Here is a 23,654-nt window from a genome sequence, read left to right as displayed (position 1 = left end):
CAGATTGACCTTAAACAAGGGTGAAGGGGACGAGAGTCATAGCAGTTGGGGGCTAGATATGTCAGACAAAGAGAGAGAACCCTTCCATGGGGAGGAGGGAGGAAGTGCATGCTCCCCCGAGCGATGCCTGCAGACAGACAAGGAAGTAAGATGGTCTGATCTAGAGCAGCCTAAGGATAGGACGCCAGATCCCATGGAATATCCAGAGCGTCCCAAAGGACAATCGTATAGCAAGAAGGGAGAGTCACCACCATATGTGAACAGATTAAGGTAATTGCCAGATAGATGGTGATCAGGAACCATTGTCCCTACTATGGATAGGCAGACGATGGGAGCCGATTGCGGGTTTCGGTTCATGCCGTTCCCTTTATTGGAAAAGGAGGAGCAAGACCGCAATATATTCCGTGGCCACATATGGATAAGGATAATTTAAGATGCAAACTCCCTAGTTTAATGGCGGTTGCTGGAAAATGGATCAATGAGCTAGAAAAAATGTCAGGGGGAAATGCTTTGGCAAAAGGGGACATTAAGGGTCTGCTCGCAGCCATTCTTGGGGAAAGAGCTGATGACATTTGGACGAGAGCAGGTTATTCGAGTGTCACGGCACAAAACACAGCGCACAATGGAGCGCCATTTAATAATTGTAGAGCAGATGTCTGGGGAGCTCTTAGGATGCAGTATCCTGATACATCAGACATGGGTGCAATTATGACATGTAAGATATAAGACGATGAAGATCCACTTGCTCACATTCAGGACATTCAGGAGCGCTGGACTCTTAAAACTTGCGAGCCGTGGGGAAAAACAGTGACAGTATTTTACCACATTTCATGTCAAGGGTTGCCCGAGGAGGTACAGAGGCAACTCAAGAAACTAGTGGGAATGGATGTGAAGCCACAGTTGACTATAGTGCATCACTGTCGGCTGTTACAGGAGAAAAATAGAAAGAGGGAAGATGCTAGAAAAATTGAGGAAGCCAAGTTAGTTCAGAAGAAATTGTCAAAATATGCCATAGAAGGGGCGGTATTGACAAGTGGATAAGGACTGTGAATACAGCAAGCAGTGGGTACATCGCAGACGAATAATCAGCGCCCGATGGACCAAGGAGGGAATGGGTTTGTACCATGAGGTAGAGGAATGGGCTATAGAGGAAGGGGTGGTTTTCAGAATAATGAAGGTGGGTTTCAGAATGTACAGAATGATAATCAAAATGCGGAGCCTGGATTTAACCAAGGGGGACAAGTTAGAAGGGCTCCCCCTATATGTTGGACATGTGGAATGACAGGGCACATTGCACGCATATGCGGAAACCAAGAGTATGTACAGAATGGGGAATTCTCAAGAGGGGAGACAGCTTATCCTCCAGCATATAGCTCACAAGCTAGGGACAGATTTGCCCAAGATCATACAGTGTATCAGGCACAAGTGCCACAAATGCAACAAGCAAAGCAACCACAGCAAGTACTGTTGAATCCACCGCAAGGGCAGTCGCAGCATGCACCCAAGCAGATGCAGCAGAACACAAATACAGGACAATTATTGACACCTAGAATTGGGGGGGTCACTGTGGTGGGAGGGAATCCTTTCACAGATACGGGGCTGTGTATGTCCTATTTTATCCACAATAGCACAGCTCACAGGGTGACTTGATGTGTTCAGTACTATCAGTGACACCAGACCCCCAAGTGGAACCAATGGTTGATGTGACGATAGGAGGCACATCTTTTTCTTTTTTAGTAGACACTGGTGCAACTCGCTCATGTATATGAGAGAGAAAATACCCAATGTCGGGAATTGCCATGAATGCTCAGAGATTCGCTGGAGCTACAAGTCGAGTTCCTTTTACTGATGAATTACCTGTTTCCATAGTAGAGTGTGACATGTCTGTTCCATTATTATATTCATGGCAGACACCAGTTAACATTCTGGAAAGAGATTTCAGGAGGAAGCTTAACATGACGATTTCTTTCACTGACGAAGGCATATTGTGCTCCACTCCTGGGATACATTATATGAATGTGGGCAAATGTATATTGGCATTTACAGGGCAAATGGCTCTGCGAGGAGTGCCAATGGAGCCAGAAGTTTTTCTTTATGGGATGAGCATTCTGTTAACATGGCTACCCGGCTTAGTGGGAAGGACTATGAGAATGCCTGATAAATTCTTATTTAGACCACAGATATCTATGGATGAAGAGGGGAGACAGACTATTCCCTTGGAGTTAGATGCAGCCATAGTACCAGGAGAAATGGCAATGCTCGGACGGACAGATGACGAAGGTAGGCCATGGAGCACAGTGATTGCCATTGGGGAAGGGTGTAGACTGACTGACGTCACTGATGATGACATGTTTAGACATGACCCATTAGATGATGAATTGATATTCGAGATTAGTATTACATATTGGATCAGAATAGAGAAAAGAGAGATCCCACAGTGAATGGCGATAATACAGCAGCATCCACCATATTTTGATGAAGACTTGGAAAAGGTACCAAGCACTTTATGGACTACAGGGCCCTATGACATAGGCGTATTGGGGGGGTTAGGGGAGGTTAAGATAAAGCTGAAGCCAGGAGCAATTTTACCTCGAGCAAGACAGTAGTCCATGTCTCGAGAGGCAGATTAAGGTATTTTTAAGACTATTTAGCACTAATGGAACAAGGTATCCTAGTACCATCAGAATCATTGTGAAGAAATCAAAGGGGCGGTTGTGGAGATTCATACAAGTCATGAGACTGATTAACCAGATTGTAGAGGCAGAGTTTCCTCTAGTTCCTAATCCGGCGATGATACTATGCAGTATCCCAGTAGAAGCGCAATATTTCACGGTGATTGACTTGAAAAAAGAGTTTTTCTCAATCCCGTTGCATAAGGACTCACAGGACTTGACTTCCTTTACGTTCCACCAAAATCGATTGAAACATACTAGGCTGCCTCAAGGGTACAGCGAGTCCCCATCAATATTTATTAGGGTCCTCCAGTTGGACACAGGCAATATTGATTTGAAGAGCATTGTGATCCAGTACGTAGATGATATTTTGATTTGTAGCACGACAGAAGATGAGTGCAGGCAAGACTCGATTCAGTTACTTACTATCCTAGCACACAAGTGATACAAGGTAGACAAGATGAAGTTACAATACTGTCAAGAAGAGGTGTTATATATAGGCCAGTTGATCTCACATGAGGGTAAGAGGGTTACACCTGAAAGGGCTGAGGCGATCATGAAAACCACACACAGTAAAACAGATGCAGCAGTTTTTGGAACTATGCAACTATGTTAGAGCATGGGTGGTTGATTACAGTTCATACACAAGACCCCTTTTGCAGGCTCTAAAGAAAGCACAGGTGAATGAAGAAAAAATAGAATGGACTGAGGAAATGGAGGGAGGGTTTGAAGAATTGAAGAAAGCAATTTGTACAGCTCCTGTTTTAGGAATTCCCAATTATGCTGAGCAGAATTTCTTGTTTTCACACACAAATGGGACAGTCATGACAGCAGTGGTTACACAGAGGACTGCATTAGGGTATACACCTCTGGCATATTACAGTGGGATTCTAGATCCAGTTATGAAAGGACACTTTCCTTGTGAAGAATCGCTGGCAGCAGCCGCGTTCGGAATTGAGAAGTCTACCAGTATTGTAATGGGTTGTTGACGCTTTTAGTAGAACATGCTTTGTTTGCTATTTTGGAGAAACCTAAGGGTACATTGACATCTCAGAGAGCTTTTGCATATGAGTTAGGTAGTCATATCTAATCCAGCGATTAAAATAGTCAGGTGTAAAATAGTGAACTTTGCCACATTTGTAGCTGAGCCCGTGGCAGAGGGTGAGCATGTGCATGACTGTGCAAATTATATAGAGTTTTACAATGACATATCACTTGTAAGGGAACATGCACTGTCTGGAGGAGAGATTCCCTTTAATGCTGGCTCTTTGAAAATTGATCAACCAAGTGGAGAAAGGCATTCTGGCGCAGCTGTAGTGAGACAGAGCAAATGATGAATTTGAGGTGTAGCAAGTGCGAGACAACCGTCTCAATTTTCAGCGCAAGCAGCCAAATTGGTAGTGCTTATTGTCACGCCCGAAAATCATGCAGGGCAGGAAGTGACGGTGTACAGTGACTCCGCCCACTTGATGTCAACCGTACACGCAGGGCTAGCACGTTGGAAAAGGAGTGGCTATCTCCGAGTGGATGGCACTCCAGTGCAACACGCAACCTTATTGGACAGGCTTATTAAGGTACTACAGCTCCCAGTAGCCATAGCGATAGTTAAATGCGCAGCACATTCTAACCAAACTGACTATCTCTTGCAAGAATTAAGCTGCAGGCAAAGAAGCCAAAAGGGTTGCATATTCCCCAGATATTTCAAGTTTTGATACTCCAGATGTTAAGGAGAAAGTAGCCAAGATTTTGGTAGTAAATGAAGGGTTTAATCATTTATCGAGAACACAGTTGATGGAAATGCGAGGCAGTGCACCATAGGAAGAGCAAGAATTGTAGAAACAAAGGGGGGGTGCTCTTTATCCCCCACAGAAGCATATAGCACTTGAACAGCTGCACTACCCTGTGCATGTAACTAGGGAAAGTCTTGCTGCAACAATTGCAGAGGACTGGTTTGTACCAAACTTGTTAGAACACGTTGCATTTTATGTAGTAAACTGTATTATATGTCAAAAGTTTACCGCTGGCCATACACTGTGAACGATTAGAGGAGTGATTCCGTGACCAAATTGTCCTTTTCAGCATTTACATATTAACTATGTTGCTATGCTGCAAATATGTAATGGATATAAGTATATGATAGTGGTGGTGTGTCCCTTCTCCAGGTCGATCGAAGCAGGCCTGTGCACACACCCTGATGCCACTTGCACAGCACAGTTTTTAGTACGAGAAGTCTTTCCAAGAAAGGGGGGGTGTGAGGTGCTGAGATCCGATAATGGGCCCCCTTTTGTTAATGAAGTATTTGAACAGATTAGTCTGTTATTTAATATTAAGCACACGGTTTCTTCTGCTTATCACCCGCAAGCGAACCGGATATGTGAGAGACTGAACAGTCTTCTTAAAGAGAGGATCGCCGAGCATAAATTGACACTGAAGAAGGGATGGCTATATTGCCTGCCCCTAGCCTTGTATGCATTAAGGAATCAGCCTGGGTCGGATCACCACCTCACACCCCATGAGCTGGTGACAGGGAGGTGAATGAGAGTGCCTTTGGCTTCTCTATTGAGCAGCAGAAGTGATGCCCAGAAGACTTGAGAAAGCTTAGGAAATGAGTTATGTGCCAGGTTCAATGGGCCATTCTTAATTGATAATGTTACTCCCTTAGCATCAACATTCCTGGTTGCTAAATAGTTAACAAACAAGGGTGAACCAGCACAGCTGTGGGACCTTTCAATGAATTTAAAGACTATTGCCTAACCATAAGTGAGTGTGTTTATTTTATATTTTCATATAGCTGACATTGATCGACAAACAGGCTAGAGTAGGGAACCGGATTAGGAAAAGAGTGTCATTCTCCATGGCCAGGTAGTGTTCTTGAAAAACATACTGAAAAGAAAGTGCCTCTCTTGGAAGTAAAGTTCTGCCAGTGTTCAATAAGCCTGGGGCTGGAGGCTTCCCAGCAAAACTGCATAATAACTTGTGAGCTTACAGCCCCAGGCTTCAAGGAGTTCCTGTGCACTATTTCCCAGTGTTTTCTAGTTTAATATTTTGAGGTTTCCATCACTGTTTTAAAGGTTCCCGCATCCTGCTTCACACAGTTTGCAGGACCCCTTTTCCTTGAATCTCTGTCCCAGAGTTAGTCCCATACTTGAAAGCTGTTGGCAGATTCCGAAAACCTTGCTCTGACTGGTGGGCTTTTCAGAATGAATTGGAGACATAGGATGACAGGAGGCAGCCCTAAAGCTAGGACAGGGTCCCCAAGGTTCTCAAGGTTCTGGTTCTCCAGCTTCCTGTTCCAATCTCTTTTTCTCCTCCTGTGTGCATCGGCTCAAGTCTTGATCCTACAAAGCTTTTCACTTCTTTATCTGTCCGCCTAAGTGATCTGTCCTCTTTTTTTGGGTCTGATAACTTCTCTTCAACACAGTTCCACTCCTACTCCATGCTGGTTTTTACTTTGCCTCTTCAGTTCTTTCTACTACATCCTTGAAATTACCCAACGTTTCAGCCTCACCTCTTTCTGTCACCTTCACGGGGCTTCGCCACTTCACCATCTCTTTCAACACTTCCTCTGCCCACTTTAATTAACTTTCCTCTCTTTCTTGTTCTTTACTTTTCCATCTCTCATCAGTGTTTTCTCCCAACAGCTGTCTATTCTCCTCCACACCCGTTTTACCCCTTTGGGCACCTCATAACCACCTCTCTTAGAACAACTCAGGTTTTCCAATTCTCTTCTATCGCTCTCTTTCACTCCCATGGGCACCGCGCTTAGGGCGATTCAGGTTTGCCTGTTCGCGTCCACCTCTTTCTGCTTTTTCATTTCTTTGGGTACTTCCTTCCATGCACCTAAACCCTTCTCCTCCCTAGCCTTCTGGGCCAATCTACTTTAAACCTTCTTGAACTTTCTCTCACTAACCATATGCGTCTTGTTCCTTCCAGCCCAATGTGTCTGTTGATTCCCCACCTCCAGTGCCTGTCCTTACCTAGCACCCCGAGCCCTGCCTGCAGCCTCCTGTCTCCTTCTCACCCCAGCCTTCTGAGTCTGTCCTCCGGTCTCCTGCTGTGCCCAGGCTTCAGGGCCTTTCCTCCAGTCTCCTCCTCACCCCAGCCTTCTGAGTCTGTCCTCCAGACTCCTGCTGTGCCCAGGCTTCAGGGCCTGTCCTCCTGTCTCAAGCCCTTACTTCAGCATATTTTCTTCTCCTCTCCAGCCATCACCAAATGAGCTCTTCATCCTGGCTCCACCAGCTACTGACTGAGAACCTAGACCCTCCTTGGTTTATAGTCTTTGCATCGAAACAAAACCTTTGAAAATGACATCCATCGAAAAAAATGTAACAAAAACAAATGCATCGAAATGCTATCTTTTACATGTAAAAGTACATATCCATTGAAACTTGTCCATCGAATATAGGAATCGACAAGTTTCGATGGATATGTACATTTAAATGTAAAAGACAGCATTCCCATGCATTATCTTTTCACATTAAAACGTTACATGGAGCTGTCCAGTGCTGAAATATTCAAAGTATTTTGGCACTGGCCAGCTGCATGTAACGTTTTAGTGTTTATTATTTAATGGGGGGTTCCCCCCAAACCCCAGCCCCCAACACCCATGGGCACACCCCCCTAACCCAAACCTTATCCCTATACCTAAACTAAACACTCCCCCAACCAAAACCCTAACCCAACCCTAATTTTCGATTTAAAAATCCATCGAATTTTGTTAAATGAAAATGCATTTCGATGGAAAGTATTTTCAATTATTAAAATTCAATGGATTTGAATTCGATAAATACATTTTCGATTGATATACTAGATATCCCCTCCTTCCATCCTCCTTTTAGAGTAGTATGAGTTAGGTTGGTTACATAGGATGGGGATTGGATGCTAGGCTCTGCCACTGAGGATGGCTAACAATCCTGATGTGGGATTGGAACATCCCTCCCCGAGAGAATCTTCTTCTGCTTGACAAATACTGGCCCTGTTTTCCAATATCTCTCTGGGTTATAGGAATCCAAGTGTGCTGATTTGGTATAAGGAACTTGGGATCCATAGTTTTCTGGGCCTCACTGAGTTTCTAGTGTCTACTGGACTGCAGCTCCAGGAACCACATCTTCCATATTGAAGGTCCTAACTCCCTCTTGCTCTTCATGTTGTTGGCATAGTGGCTGGCTGACTGCCTCTGGGATACACTGGCCTAGTTCAAGTCTCCTTCTTTGGGTAGATTCAGGAGCTGTTTTGGTACCCTTGCAGGGGCAGGCAAGCATAAAGACACTGCCAGATCCTCACTTCTTAACCTGGCCTCAATAGCTATGGTTACACTGTGATGAGCCACTGCCTTCCTCATGTCGCATTATGGGAGTAGCCCTGGGGGGTATCACTACATATTAGCCCCATCAAAAATATTGCTGTATATGTGGTCGTTTGGAACGGCCATAGGCGATATTTTTGGGGGGGATCATTTTTGTGGTTTTTGGGAGCAGGGGTTGTGGGGGTGTCCCCCGCAGGTTCCATGCCTTAATATCACCTAAAAAATATGGCGATATTTTTGTGTGGCGATATTATTGCGGGGATATTAACGCATAGAACCCCCTGGGGTTCTCTGATCCCGGGCACAACATCATGTCTCCTGTGGTGGCCTGTCTGGCCCCTTTGCCAGCCACACCAACCACCAATGCAATCAGGCATGCCACTTGATCACAATATGTATGACAACAAGGATTGTCTATTGATGTGCTGGATAAGTATATACAAGTAATCACTTTTGCTTATTTAAATCTTTTTAGGACCTGCTTACACTTTTGAAGGTAAGATAAAGTTATTACATTCATATTGATTGCATAATTACTTTAACTTGTTTCATTTTAAACAAAAATGGTTTCTGTGGAAATAGTGCTAGGTAGGGCCAGTGCAAGGATACCTTTTTAATTGTATTTATTTATGGAAATCACAGTAAAGCAATGCATTTTTTACACATAAACACGTACAAAATGTTAACATTGATAACAGAGCGGAGGACGTGGGTCCTTGGCAATGGGATGAGAGAATGTGACTTGAAGACCAGATTTTCCAGGGTAACGTGGAAACATAAACCAGGAAGCATAACATAAGAACGGAACGGGATAGTGGAGGTAGTGCTAAATTAGGGATAGAGGGGTGATGGAAAAGTGCTCTAAGGTTGTTTATGAGGGTAGCGAGAGAGGGAAGCAGGGTGATGGAGTAACGTACAGTGCTAGGAAACAGGTTCTTCAGAAAGGAGGAGGGCTTTGAAGTTGGATTTAAATAGTGGTAGTGTTGGAGGAGAACGGAGAAGGAGAGGAAGAGCATTCCATAGTAGGGGAGCGAGGAGAGGGAGGGAGCGGAAATGAGAGGGAGCGCAGGGGGTTTGAGTAGTGAGTGGCAAGGAGGTGAGCCGAGGATGATCGTAATGAGTGAGGAGGAGAGTATGGAGTGTGATGAGCAGATAGGTAGGGTGGGGCAAGTCCATGGATAGTTTTGAAGGTAATGAGAAAAAGTTTATACCTAGCCTGCCAATCTGGCGATGGGCAGAGGAGGTAGAGGTAAATTGAGAAAGTTTGCAAAGTGTGCAGGCCGCAAAGTTAAGGTGAAAAAGCATAGCTGGGAAGGCTATAGAGGAGACTTGCATAGTAGTCAGATCCAGAAATAACTAAGGAGGAAATTAGCTGTTTTGCGGTATTGGAAGGAAGAAGATAACAGATTTTTATGATAGCAAGAAGGTTGAGTTTGGCTGCTGTGGCTGATTTGGAGATGAAGAGGGAGAAGTTGTGAGATGGTTTGAAGTTGACACCAAGGTTATAAGCAGAAGCAGAGTAAGGAAGGTAGTCAGGAGAGAAGAGAAAAGAGACAGAATGCAGAGGTTGGAAGCCAGATTGAAGTTGGTCCCGGAGGCGAGGTTGTGAGTATCAAGGAACTCAGTGAGTCGATTGAATACTACTAGCTCTACGATTTTGGAAGGGTGCAGTAGAAGAGAGATGGAACGAAAGTTGGAAGGACAGTTATGATCGAGACCAGGGTTCTTAAGGAAAGGAATTAAAGTAGCTGATTTATAGGATGAGGGATAAGAAGCATTATCAAGAGAGGAGTTGTTGAAGACAGAAGTAAGATGTGGAGCAACACCGGGAGCTATGTGCTTCACAATGTGGGTGAACAGTGGCTTAGTGGGGGAAAGGAAGGGTTAGACATCAGGAGTAAGGCAAGAATCTCATCAGGGTTGGTGGGCGCAAAGGGAAGACATAGCAGCAGGAGAGGAGGAAGCAGCGAGGGTACTGTGTACTGTGAATGGTTGAAATTTAATAGCAAAGCAGAGAGCAAGATCATTTGCAGTAAGAATGGAGGAGATGGCGGAGGGTTTAGCAGGTGAGAGAATTGAGTTGAGGGGGTTTTGGAGTCTCCTCGGTTGGGGGGATTGAGATAAAATGAGAGATAGAAGTCACGTTTGGCAGAGTCAAGATCCAAGGAGTAGTTTTGATAAGCAGTGAGGTAGGTCAGAGAGTTTGTTTGGGAGTTTGGAGGAGTGAAACATGTGCTTAGTAACACTAGTATTAGATGGAGAGAGTGAGGAGGAAGCAGGAGTGTAGTTTGAGGCACAGATAATAGAGTGATCGGAGGAAGAAGTAGCAGTGGAGATATTAGAGGTGGACAGTTGAGAGGAGATGAGAATAAGGTCAAGGGAGTTTCCATTTGAATTGGTAGGCAGAGAGTGGACAGAAGAGAGTAAGTGGGTGGTTAAGGAGAAGAGGGTTAAAGTCAGTGGATAGAGCAACAGAGAGAGACTGGGGAGGTTAGAGTCATCATTGACAATGAGGTTTTGATTGGGAAGGAGAGAGTCAATTTGTTGGGAGAGGTGATCGAAGAATTTACCTACTGGACCAGTTGGCTGATAGAGTGAGGAAAACGATATGTATGCTGTATAGGGCAGTAATTGTGGAGATAGTGTTTTCAAAACAGAGAGAATAGCTGGAGATAGGTGAGTAGGGGAGAAACGAAGTTTGGAAGATGAAAACAGTCCTACACCACCACACCTGCCAGTTAGGCTGTGAAAGTGGGTGAGGTGTAGGCAGGTTCATGAATGGCAGCAAGGGTTGCAGAATGAGAGGGAGAGATAAGGTTTTGTTAAGGATAATAAGGTCAAGAGAATGAGAAAGGAAGAAGTTAGAGGTAAAGGAGGTTTTATTACAGGCAGATTGTGCATTCCAAAGAGCAACAGAAAGAGAGTGAGATGCAGAAGCATAGCGACATTGAGCCTGAGAAATAGAGAGGCACTGGGGTAGATTCGAGAAGATGAAGTGTAATGGAAGCTAGGCTTGGAGTAGGTTTTGTGAAAAAAGAGAGTAGCAGAGCGAGAAGAGGTGGCGTTGAGGAGACGAGATGATAGGGATGGGAAGAGAGTAGATTCTGAGCGGAGGAGAGTGAAGAGAGAAGTAGAAGGGAAAGGAAGAGATATGATTAAGGTGTGGAAAGGCTGAGAAGAAGCCATAATGGGTACTTACAGAAAGTAGCAGGACACAGCAAAGCGAAGGCTCATAGGCAAGAAGCTGAGGGAAGAGGGCTGGGAGATTGTGTTATGAATTGGATTCTGCCTCGCAGGAGTACAGGGACGAGTAGGGGAAAAATGGCCCACTCAGACCTCACACGTCTAAAAACCAAAATACAACGCAATCATAAAGGTAAAACAGGGACAATCAAGAGATATACATCCTTCACCTTTTGTGATACCGCGGGCCGAGGGAAGGCTATACTCTCAAGAGCGGTGTGAAGTTGAACCATTAGTGAGCCAAACAGCACAGTATCACAGTCCAAAATAAAGGGAATGTCCAATTGAGGTTTCTATAAAAATATAAACACTTTAATAAAACACACCATCTGCAAGTAGAACGAAAAGAGATTACTATAGAAAAACCCATGCCCAAAGTAAAGAACAGAGACGATGTGACAGACTGGAGAAAGTAACACTCTGCGTTTAGTTCCAGGTGTCGTAGGTAAGGCACTACCATAACAAGAATATTGGGTTGAACACATGGGGCCTCATTCCGAGTATGGCGGTAAGGGATAGCGGCCACCGCTAACGAGAGCGGTGGCGGTAATCCCTTACCGCCATACTCCGAGTTCCCTTAGCGCCATGGTGCTTTTAACACCTGCTTTTAGCAGGCGTTAAATACCATGGCGCTAAGGGACCTTGATGTTAATTACGCCACCGTAATTTACGGTGGCGTAATTGACGCCTTCCCCACTCCCATTATGCCCTATGGGGCAAGAATGGGAATGGGGAAGGGTAAATGGGGATTGGGGAATTACCGCCCCGCCAACCTTGGAATGGGGCGGTAATTCCGCCAACCACCAAGGCGCTGCCGGTCCGAGTACGGCGTCAACCAAGGCGTTAATAGCGCCATTGGTTAGCGCCATACTCGGAATGAGGCCCATGATATCTATATAAAATAAAGAAAATAAAAAGCCGAATAGTAGATATGTTTGAATTTGAGCTGTATGAAAATTACATACAGCAGAAAATTTCGAAAATATTTACCATTCGGTTTAATTACAGTGAACAAGGGGAGCGGGGCTGTCCCTCCCCACACTTGTTCACTGTAATCGCATTGGGTGTTGCGTGGGTTCCCCCGCAACCCACATAATAACGTTTTTAAAAAGTTAAAAAAGGACCCTGCAGTGCCGGTTCCCATGCACACAAGCGAAGGGAACTGGTGCCGCAGAGGGACGGCAGAGGCAATGGCACACAGTGAAGGTAAGTAAAGGGGTGGGGGGGAGCGGGTTGTCTGAAATGTCTGCGGAAGAGAAAAACAAGTTATTTTCGTTCATGTAACTTACGTTTATTTCTCCTTCTGACATTTTGGATTCAATCAATTCACGGATATCCGAACACAGGTATGATCGTGACCTAACCAATCTCTAGAGCCAAGTGGAACATGGGACAGTTCAGTGTCACAGTACCAGGCTTCAGTTCTTGGTGGGCTGATGCATCAGACCAGGGTTCTAACAGGATAGGATAGGATAGTGGAGGTCCTGGCAGCAAGCAGCGTCGAGTAGGGTTGAATGTGGGTGTTCTGTGCGGTTGAACGGTGGTGGTTCAAAGATGCAGCACTGATGTTCCCTGGGAGTGGTTATGGGCCAGATCTTCCTTCTCTCTTGGACGGCTTCTTCTTCACCTCTGTCGGAGGGCTTTGGACAGTGCAACTGTCCCAAAGGAAGTCCAGGTGAGAATCTTCAGAATGTCTTTTTGGCCTTAAATGATCCTTGAGGAACTGAGAGAATTCTGCCAAAGAGGTTCAACACTCCTTCTTTTAAAGGCACACGTCCCCAGGTAATTGGTCTAAAGCTAGCCTGCCTTAGGGGACCAATACCTGCTACTGGCTGGAGTGGACTTTGCCCTGTTGATCATAGGAAGTGGAGGAGACAGGAAATGGAAAAAGAGACAGTGAGAAACAAGATGGTGGAAGTCTACTTCCAGTGTCCAGAGTACTCCTTCCTATCCTACTTCGACACCCTTGTCGTAGGGTCTTGATCCAGCGCAGAAGTAGCACGAACTCCTTCCTCCCCTTAGCAGTTTTGGTGCCTGGGTTCTAATACACTCAGGGCACCGCAACCACCACGGGGAAAGATGGTTAGGGTCCACGGATTGGATGGGTACGGGGTAGTAGGATCACCGGGTAGAGGTTGAGGTAGAGGTTATGGATAGGTAGAGGCCTTGGGGGAAAAACATGCTCCTGATCTCTTATTGATGCTTGGTTGATCTCACTAAACACCTTTTGAACAACACTTTCACGCCTGCACACAGAAACGTTCTTAGAGGCCACTCTCAGCCTTGCTGCACTGAGTTAGAATCGATGCTCGGCTTCTTGACACTGATTCAGAAGCTGCACCCCAAGACGCTTGCTTCAGCGTTTTCACCTTTGGTTGACACTTACTTCAGAGTTAACTACACAGGACAGCATAGGTTCCTACTGTGGTACTTCTGCGTAAAACTCACAACTTAGGACTTGTTACACATTGGGCATGCGTGCTGACTAGGAAGCCCCACTCATACTACATAGCATGTGCTAGTAACAAGGTAACCATGTACACAAATGTCTGGTTTTGTACTGGCCCAGCATCAGAAGGTTAATTACACAATACTGATCATATTTCCAAATAAAACTATAAAAGACTTAGCTTCGGTGCTTGTTTGAAGTCCGGTTTTGTCTGTGGCCCTCTGCGGTGCCTTGGAAACCGTGAACTGCGTCTGCCAAATGAAAAGAAATTAGTACGCGTGTTTAGATTCGCGCGTTTTCACCAATGATCAGTTCACACACAATTCTTCCAAGCGATTAGTAACATGCGCATGGCACTCATAATGAGCCTTAAGGTTTCCTTTAGTAAATGGGTGACCCCCGGGCCTCAACCCCCTGTGCCGTCATGCAGTTAGTAGTTTGGGAGCTGCGTGAGCTAGTCTACGTTCCGAGTAGGAAAGTCAAGAGTTCTTAGCTTTTGTGCCGCAGGGCTGCAGTGAAAAGATCTGAGCGAGGGATGGCCCCGCGTAGGAGTTTTGCCTTCTCGGAGCTCTGGAGAATGCATCCGACTGTGAGGAAGTCGAGCGCGAACAGAGTTCCGATGTCTGCGCATGCGCGGTCCCGATTCGCTGGGGCGTTGTCCGCATGATTTCCAGGTCCCGCGTGCCTGTTCCAGCACGTGCTGCTCCCGGGGCTGTTGGGGATTGTAGTCTTGGAGCCTTTACTTGCTCCTGATGCCGCGTTCTTCCAGCAGATGCCATTCTTCCCCATCTGATGTTTCTACAAGAGGGACAGAGATGGCATCTGCTGGATAAATAAGTCCCTATACAGGTGGCTGCCACACTAGGTCCCTGCTGGGCTCCGACAACTATTCCCTCCTACCAACAACAAAGACCTTTGGATATGCAACACCCTTGTGTGAGGCTGCTCCCCCTGAATTGGTGTTCTCCTATGATATGTGAACTGAGGACAGCTGCTTGCTGTGCTGCTGTCTCTGTGTGTGGTAGGGGGTTAACTGCCCTTCGAAGGAGAATCAAAGAGAGACTGTGTCCTCTGGCTTTCTTTCCTGCCATGTGGCAGTAGAGGCCCGTCTGACTAGAATACACATTCCATTCCACAACACAGTTGACTCACAGGAGCTGGCATCACTGCAATATCAATTGGGATCTGGCGGCCATGATCATAAGTATCGCCATGCACTACGCCTAAACTCAGGCTTAGCTTATTCTTAGAGATTACTCTGCCACCAGCATGGGGTACTCACGATCATCGTAATTTGGGAACAGGAGGCAAATCTTAAATGTCGCACCTGTACTGCAGTGACTTTGCTGTTGCTGCAGTGGTTGAGTGGGCATCTTGTCACCTTTGAACCTGCCCTGCGCTACAAGCAGACCGGGTGCTGCATATCAGGCTAATGATGCAGAAGGGCACAAGTGCACTATGATTGTGGCATGAAGTTGTGACAAAGGGGTATCTGGTTAGCAGATTACCCCTTTGGAGAAGGAACCACCCACATCATTTTATGTACTAACAAAAATAAAAAAAGCCAGGGCTTTGCACCCTTGGCTTTGCACCCTTGCCAGATGGCAATTCCTCACAGTATGCCCTTTAATTAAACATCCTAAACTGAAGATGCCCATGAGCTGGATGCCCATATGGAGCTAATAAACCATGTGACAGGGCAAAGTCACCTTAAGATGTCCGCTTTTAACTCCGGGACCCTGGTTACGTGATCTGAGGCCAGTACCTCAATTGGTGGTTGAAATGGAAGCTGGCCCATGAGAAAGCTGGGAGCAATGCCTGGAGGTGACACCGTTGACAAAGTGAGATTTACAGACTCCTATATTGACAGTGAGGCTATATTTTCTGCTTTTAATGTCAAGCTTGTGACCTCCTGCTCAAGAGCCCTTAGTGGCCACATAATTCTCTGTTTGCATAGAGCACAACCTGTTGTTCGGAATTCACTAAACAAGCTGCAAAATATGTCACTGATGTTTCAGTAAACACTGTTGATCCAGGCCAAAGTCACTGACACAGAATAATTTAGAGATTAAAAAACTTTTGTTCTGAAAATGATACAATATTTATTATTTATTTTATTCTATTTTTGCATTTGTAAGGCGATTATACATCAAGTAAATTGTGTTTCAAAGTGTTTCAAAGTGCCAACAGGGCAACGGGGAGGGAGCATGGGAGTGAAAGGCAAATATAATAACAATGAAGAGAAAGAATGAAGCCGTCCCACTAGGCCTTGTGAGCATTCAGAACCTCCTTTGTCTCCGACCGCCCATCCCAGGTCCAACTGGGATCTTTCCTCTCCCCTATCCCTCTCTCTATGTGCGGTGTCCCCCAGGGAATCTAAACTATCCCCCTGGTTTTTCAATGGCTACATGTCCCCCTTGATAGCCACCTTCACCTACAACTTTTAGTGTTAGGCGGATGACACGCAGCTCTCCTTCAGGCTACCCTCAGCCTCTTCCTCTTCGTCACTCATACCTGACTGTCTGTCTGAAATTCAGTCGTGGTGTGCTGCAAACAACCTCTGCCTGAATGCCAGTAAGACAGAGAGTGTCCTCATGGGGACCCCTGCTCCCGCCTTCCCTCTTTCTCTCTGGGCGGCCTACCTTGGCCCTGCACCTCCACCTACCAGCGAGGCAAAAAATCTGGGGGTCATCTTCGACTCCACTCTATCCTTCTCATCTCACATCACAGACATCTCTAAAAAGTCCCACTCCTCAGAGATATTCTCCCTTTTCTCACCTTCCCCCAGAGGCTCACCATCTCCAGAGCCATGGTCCTCTCTTGGCTAGACTACTGCAACAGCCTCTTTCTCAACCTGCCCTCTTCAACGCTCCGTCCTCTTCAACTCATCCAGAACAGAACTGCAAGACTTATCCTTTACCACAAGCCCAGGGACTGCATCTCTCCGGCGCTGAAATCCCTTCTCTGCCTCCCTGTGGCTGCAAGGATTAAGTTCAAGACCCCTTGCCTTGTCTCCAACGCTCTCTTCCTAAATACTCTCCTTCCCGAGCCCTACGCTCATCTTCCTCCAACTCTCTGCGGGTGAGCTGCTTTTCCAAGCAGAGACTTGGGGGGAGATCTTTATCCACTGCAGGTGCCTCCCTCTGGAACCGCCTCCCTGCCTCTCTCCGTCTTGAGCTGGACCTCCTTAAATTCCAGAAACTCCTCAAAACGTTCCTCTTCGCCTCCTCCTTATCTCTCCCACTCCCCTGCTAACCACCTCTTTCTGCTCTCTCGCTCTCTCTCTCCTCTACTTCTGCTCAGTTTCGCCAACTGGCTGCCTGTTGCACCTTCAGAGCCTAAACAAACACAAATGGGGAGGTGCAAGGACAGTCGAGCCCACTTCTAGCAATCCTCAGATTTAGGCAAAGCCTTAAACAAAAACAACACAGTGCTAGGGGACTGGCTTTTCTACTGCTTAGATGAAACAGAGCTGCTGATGCGCGGATCAGAACCCATAGTCTTGAAATACACCGAGAAGACTAGTTTTGCTAAAATATATCAAACAATTTTATTAATAACAAAGCAGTGTTTACGAAATTAGAAAGTAAGACATTCCAATAAAACATCAGTTCAGTCTCAAATTAAGGCAAGTCCAATAAATCGTCACAGTCACTAATTATATGCACTGGTAAATAAGCAGACAATAGTTGGCATATCTGGGTCTTGTTATAAGCCTATTGGTAAGTGTGTACCAGATTAAAGTGTCTTGTGCTGTGCAAATTTGGGAACATGAATCACTTCAGAGCCTCACAGGTCCTAAGCTTCCTCGCCAGTCCCCTGCACTTGCCCCCGGGCCTTTCACTTACCGCAGCACTACTGCACTTATGACCCATGAGAGTTGTATCTCTCTGCACTTACCCCATGTTCTGACGGGACTGGGCGCACCTAGTCCCTATTGCCCACCCCCACGCAGTTCCTGTTTCTGTTCACCTGCATCATCTGAATGTACCATGTCTAGTAAGATTGTTTGTCTTGTGTTCCCTATGTCTTCCCCTCCCATGCATGGTTGCGCTTTGAAACACTTGTGTATAAGCGCATAATAAATAAACAATCAATCAATCAAGCGTGCAAGTGCAGAGAGAGAGAAGGGATGAGGGCGGGGTTATGGTGCATTAGAGCACTGGACCTTGCAGTAACCATTCAGAAGCGGAGACCATGTTGCCCATCTCTCCTAATCATGGCATTTCCATTCACTGCACAGCATTAGGGTTCCACTGTCACATCAGGTGTGGTGTGTGGGGTTGTAGTATGAAGGTGCATTACTGGACCACCCCTTCCGATGCACTGCATATGATCCTTATTTTGTGGGTCATACTAGATTTGACACGTTCACTCTTGTGCTGCTGCTCTTTATTTCTTGTTCTGTCCCTTCTGCAGGGAGAGGGCTGCTATCAGTATAGCAATGCCTGGTCATTTTCTTGGGTCTAAACAGGGTCGGACTGGGGCATCAAAGTGTCCCGGGCACCAATGAAAAAGTGGCTCACAGTTATGTTATGTTATGTTACTTGGCATTTATATAGTGCTTTATATATCATTGGTATGACCTCAAAGCGCTGGTAGGTTGAATGCCCTCGGGAACCGCAGTTCAAGTCAGTAGAAAGAGGGAGTGTCGTATGGTGCGTGGGCGCACCGGATATGTGTGCAGCAAATGGCAATTCATTCCTTTTGTGACGGACTGTTTGAATAGTACCCAAAGGGGAGGTTTTTGATTAAATGTGATGCAAAGTGTACATTTTAAAGAATATGTGTTCATTAAAACTGGACAAAGCTACCAGCCTCATGGTGAAGTAACTCATCAAACTGGCCCACATGGGCCAAGAAAGTGGCCGACTGTGACCCAAACAACTGGCCCGTTGGAGCATTTTGTGTTTTTTGGTTTGGGCATTGCCCTATAGACCAATCCGAGCCTGGGTCTAATATAAAGCAATTTATAACGTATGCATGGCTTCTTGACGCTTTGGTGTCTGCAAGAGATCCCTGGACTTGGAGAATTGGTGGCGGCAGCTGGGGGAGAGCAGATGGCTTTTTCTAGTGGGGATCTGAGGAAGATGCTCTGCTCCCGCTTAGTGCTGACATGTTAAGAAAGATGTGGGAGTGCATTTTTTTGTAGACGGATACCCCTATGAGGTGTGGTCGCTTGGTGGTGGGCGCCAGTAGGCATCGTACCCTCGTGTAGGCGCAGTTGGTCTTTGGGGCATTGGCCAGTGCACAGTGTGGAGTGGAGAACATGATGGTGTAGGAGGTGCCTGGGAGCTCAAGGGTTCAGTTGCATGGGACTTGTGGTAAGAGAGAAAGTCACTGAATGTCAGTGTCAGGGGACAAGGAGGAGAGGCATTTGTTAGTCAGAGAATGGTCGCAAACGTAGCATGACTTTGCAATCGTCATAGTGTTACAAAGCTTGTATGAATTTGCAAACATTGCATGATATAATACGACATAGCTTGTGAGAGGACGGGGTAGAGGGCAGGTCAATGTGGATACGTACTGTCCACCTCTTTCTTTTATTCTCTCTCTCGCTCCCACTCTCTCTGTTTCTCTTTTTCTTTTTCCCTCTCTTTCTCTGTTTCTCTATCAAGTAAATACATTGAGTGCATTGTGCAGCAAGGAGCAGGCGTGGCAGGAAAGAGGAGGAGGGGGGCCTCGGCACTCTCCTCCTTTTCATTGGTGCTGAACTAACAATTCTGGGAGCCTGAGCGTGTTGCTTGAGAGAAAGCAAGCTCTTCAAAGCCTTTGGAAACTCACTCTAACCATACATTTATTTATTTGTATTTGTAAAGTACGCTAGCAGCCCACTGGCATCGAGGCGCTGTTGCATGAGATTGTCTTAGTTACACGAGATTGTCATAGTCACATAGGGACACTTGGCTCTTGGTTACAGTGAGCATAATATGAGATTGTCTTAGTTGCACGAAATTGTCTTAGTCTGTCTTAAACTGTCTTAGGGACACTTGGCTCTTAGTTACAGTGTGATTAGAGTGAGTGTTAGGGAGAATTCTCTGTTTAGGCTGCATTTCCTAACCTAGTGAGTCCCCCAGCAGCTTTGCTGGATTTTTGGGGTTTATTTTTTTCTCCTGCCAAGAGTGAGACTCTTTTACCCTCACTCTTGTACGTGATTTGAGTGTATTCCTTTGACTCTAGATGTGTTTAATGGGCTATGGGGTCTTTTACTCCATAGGGCTTCATGTGTTTTTGTGATGTGTGTTACACAGCACCCTCAGTGCAGTAACACAGGGGTGTCATAGTGACCCCCCAGTATAGACTCCATACCCTGGGACTGACTACTGTCTCCCAGGGCATGTAAAGTCACCATTGACTTTACTAGTCTTGAATTCTGAACAGAACCAGTACAAACCATCATATTGTGGATGTACTGGCCGGGGCAATTCGATTGCCCCGGGGTCTGTTAGTCGAGGGGGCACATCTCCGTCCCCCCTGATCGAGTTTTGGCTGGTGGCAGTGGATACTACTTTTTATATTCAACCGCAAATATTTCTCTATGGGATTTTCCTATTGTTCGAGGCTACTATCTTTATTTATTTAATTACGATAGCCTCGAACATACCGCCGGTTTATTCAATTATTATTAATTCTCCGGTTGGTATATTTTGCCAAAACTCGGTTCTAAAATGGCGTTTGTGTTCTCTTCTGTGACTCCATCCCAAGTCGAGCCCTTTGTTCCACCTTTTGGCGGGCTTCTCCACAGAAGCCCTGCAAAGTGGTGCCACTCTGTCTGGGGTACTTAGGAGGGGTGGAGGGGGATTTAGGCACCCTGGACTGAGTTGCCTAGGCAGCTCAAGTCGCACTCCGTCCTGATTGACCCAAGTGGTGAGCCGGCCGGCTCACCACTTAGCATGTTTGAGTGACAGCTAGGCTGAGTGAATGGGGGTTTTCTGCATAAAAGCAGGGCTTTGGGGACTGGAACTTCAGAAGTCGCCACAGGACCTAAGAATCCGACGAGGGAGAAGCTGAGCCGACCTGCCACGACGACACCAACGGTGGAGCCCTGCTGGACCGTCTCACCACTTTTCCCAACGACAGAGGAGATCTCCCGCCGGAGAGTCTTCTTCCTTTGACTGGTGGGGATAACCAGTTTCACCGTCTTTTCACCTTTCCGACACATCTCGTGGCCGCCTTGCCTGTGCCAAGCACCCCGGCAAACGGAATACCACGTTTTACCACGACCGCGAAATAAAGGGTAATACCGTTAAACCAGAAAACTCTGTGGCTGGTTTCTTCCCTGGCAGTACAACAACCTTCATCTCTCCTCCAAGTCGAGATCTTCTCTTCCTCTGGACGACGCAGAGACTTGCAGCCACTGCTAGGAACAACTGCCACCGCTGGAGGATCCTTACCACTTAAGGTACCGTGTTCCGCCTGGCTTCCCTTGCCACCTTCTGTACGGGGCAGATTTAGCCCCCGGCTTTCGAAGCTGGGTTAGCCTGGGACACCCTGGCTAAACTTTTCTGAGCCTCTCTAAACTCTTTTCAAACTCTCTGCAAGACTCCAAAAGCCTAGAGTAACTGTGTGATCTTGGGTGCATTTGTGCTCTGCTCTCTCTAAGAGTGGGTCTGGCCTATGGACTTTGGCTCACCAGTGACTTTTGCTCTTCTGTCTTGCTAAAAGTGTTCCTAAATCTTAGAGTGGTTTATCTTCACATATTCTGTCTTTTTCCCTCCCTTCTTCATGAACGTATTGGAGTGCCATCTATAGTTAAGCGCTCACCTCTGTCTGGAAATAAGTGGTGTTAACTAAGACTTGTCTAATAAGGAATAAGGGTTGTATATATCATAATAGTGACTGTACTTAGAGTGTTTTACAATAAGAGTGCTGGAGTGTTTCAAACAGTGTGTTTTTAAATAAATAATTATATACTTTGATACCAAAGCTCTGGTCAGTGTTTGCTTGTGCTATTGTGTCTGAGTGCCTATTGTGTATACTTTGCATACTGCCTAACTCTTCTTGAGGGAAGTCTGACCTGACTTCTCAGCCACAGCTACCAGGTAAATCTGGGTGGTACAGACTGCTACCAAGTGGGTTTACTGCTAACACCTGTAGTCCTAAATCTTTTGCAGTGTTCCCAAAGGGAACTGCACAGGTTTCTGCCTAACAGTGAGTATGAAACGGTTACATTTAAAGGCACAGACTGGAGAATACAGTATTCATGGAGAGAGGTGCAAAATGACTTGTTAGGTGAACAGCCGGTTTTAATTAGTGTTCTGAAGGCTAAGTGTGATTCAACCTTTCTAACCAGAGGGGGCAGTAGGTTCCATCTGTCGCTGCCAGAACTGGGAAACTGTAACCTCCTGCACGCACTCTGTTTGTTTTGGGCACGGGTATTCTATTAGAGTAGGCCATTCTTGTGGGTCTAGTAGCAACCTGTTTAGCAACTCTTTGAGCCAAGTACAAAGGTGCCTAGTTGTGGACGCATTTGTGTGTTAAGGCGAGAGCTTTGAAGAATATTCTCTCTTTAATGGGGAGCCAGTGAACCTGCTTCCTAGTTTCAGATATGTGCTCCCTTTTGGAGATGCCAGAAGGCAGTTGTAAACTGTCGTACCCCAAAGTCTGAAACTAAAAACACCCTCTATATGCACGCAGATGGCCAGCACCGGTGGGAGGCTTTTTTCAACGTAGCTCTCAGATTAGCGTTAAAAATGTTGGCTAACTTGGCAGCTGTGACAAGGCGGTGGAAAGGAAGGAAGATCAGAGCCAGGACAAGAACTCTAGCAAGAAGCTAATCAGACCTTGGGGGATGAGATCATAATGGAGGGAGGCTACAACCTAGAAGACCTTGGGGGATGAGGTCATAATGGAGGGAGGCTACAACCTGGGAGAGATAGACAATTGGACCAATGGTAATGCTCTAGAACAAGAAAGATTCCAAGGATGTCATACTGATACAGGTCTCTGGTGTTTGTCTTCTGAATTAGAGAGAAGAGTTGGAGGAGGGCCCGGGGCCTGAGGAGGAGGTGGCCTATGAGTGGACCTATTGACGCCCAGCCATAAGGAAACAGTAGTCCAAGTTGCACCTGTTGTGCCCTATTCTGTTATAACCCGTTTATAGAGACTTACTAAGACATGTATCCCCAAAGAAGAAGTTAGCCATGAGAGAGTTGCTGCTGATGGCCCTAACGGCACTTGAGACCCAGCTGGAGGCGTCTGTCATCCGGAAACAAAGGTGAGCGTCGAGTGAATGTGAGGAAGATTGCATGAACAGAGAGGCAGAGGACCCTGCTAACAGTTCTCCAGGAAGCCTTCCCACCAAGGGGAGGGGCTGGGCCAAGTAGGCTGGAGTACAACCAACACCAGTGAGGGTGTGAGCTGGAGACCTCCTCTCTGGAGAACTATAGAGAAATGAACAGGGAGGCTTATAAGACAATATGAGACTTTAAGGATTTGATGATGAATGATCCCTAGGAAAACAGTTTCCAGAGAATAAAAGGCAATAGAGTCTCATCTCCTGGAGAAGACTCCCGAACACTGTTAGCCTCAACAGAATGATTCGTGAAAATTGTCTTCACCTTTTGAGAAAGAAAAGCAAACGGCATGTTGTCCCCCATTTTCCCCAAAATTATAGAAGCTTGTTGTTTCTGCAAATAAAAGTCAGTAGGTCTAAAGTGTTGAAGGCTGGTCTTCTCATTTCCAAGTACCTACATTTGGTGGCAGCGGTGGGATCAAGAAACACGATGGAAGAGCTGATAAAGTCACTAACGGAGGGACAACAACTGCTGCAACAAGCCCTTCAGTTACAGAGCCAGCAAGCCCAGGCTGACTGGCAAGCTTTCCAGCAAACTATTCAAATGCAACAGGCTCTGCTGCTGGAAGCTACCGCAGTTAGAGCTCAGCCACCAGTACCTGTGTCAGTGCTGCAGAAATACTCCCCAGGGGAAGATCCTGTCCATTTTTTTGTTAACTTTGAAAGGGTAGCCCGAAACGCTCAATGGCC

The 23,654-nt window shown here is 46.2% G+C and overlaps 1 protein-coding gene across 2 annotated transcripts in view; it reads left to right on the top strand.

Annotated features, from left to right (window-relative positions):
* The window catches only part of LOC138580918 (uncharacterized), a 500,340-nt gene that overhangs the window by 380,989 nt on the left and 95,697 nt on the right, over window positions 1–23,654 (top strand). For both annotated transcript variants that reach the window (XM_069651850.1, XM_069651847.1), the window contains exon 10: window positions 8,453–8,473. In XM_069651850.1, the coding sequence (XP_069507951.1) occupies window positions 8,453–8,473 (21 nt within the window). The remainder of the gene's footprint in view (window positions 1–8,452; window positions 8,474–23,654) is intronic.

Source organism: Ambystoma mexicanum, chromosome 3p, assembly GCF_040938575.1.
Source record: "Ambystoma mexicanum isolate Mex_15411 chromosome 3p, UKY_AmexF1_1, whole genome shotgun sequence".
NCBI lineage: Eukaryota > Metazoa > Chordata > Amphibia > Caudata > Ambystomatidae > Ambystoma > Ambystoma mexicanum.
This window is presented reverse-complemented; position numbering and strand designations above follow the sequence as displayed.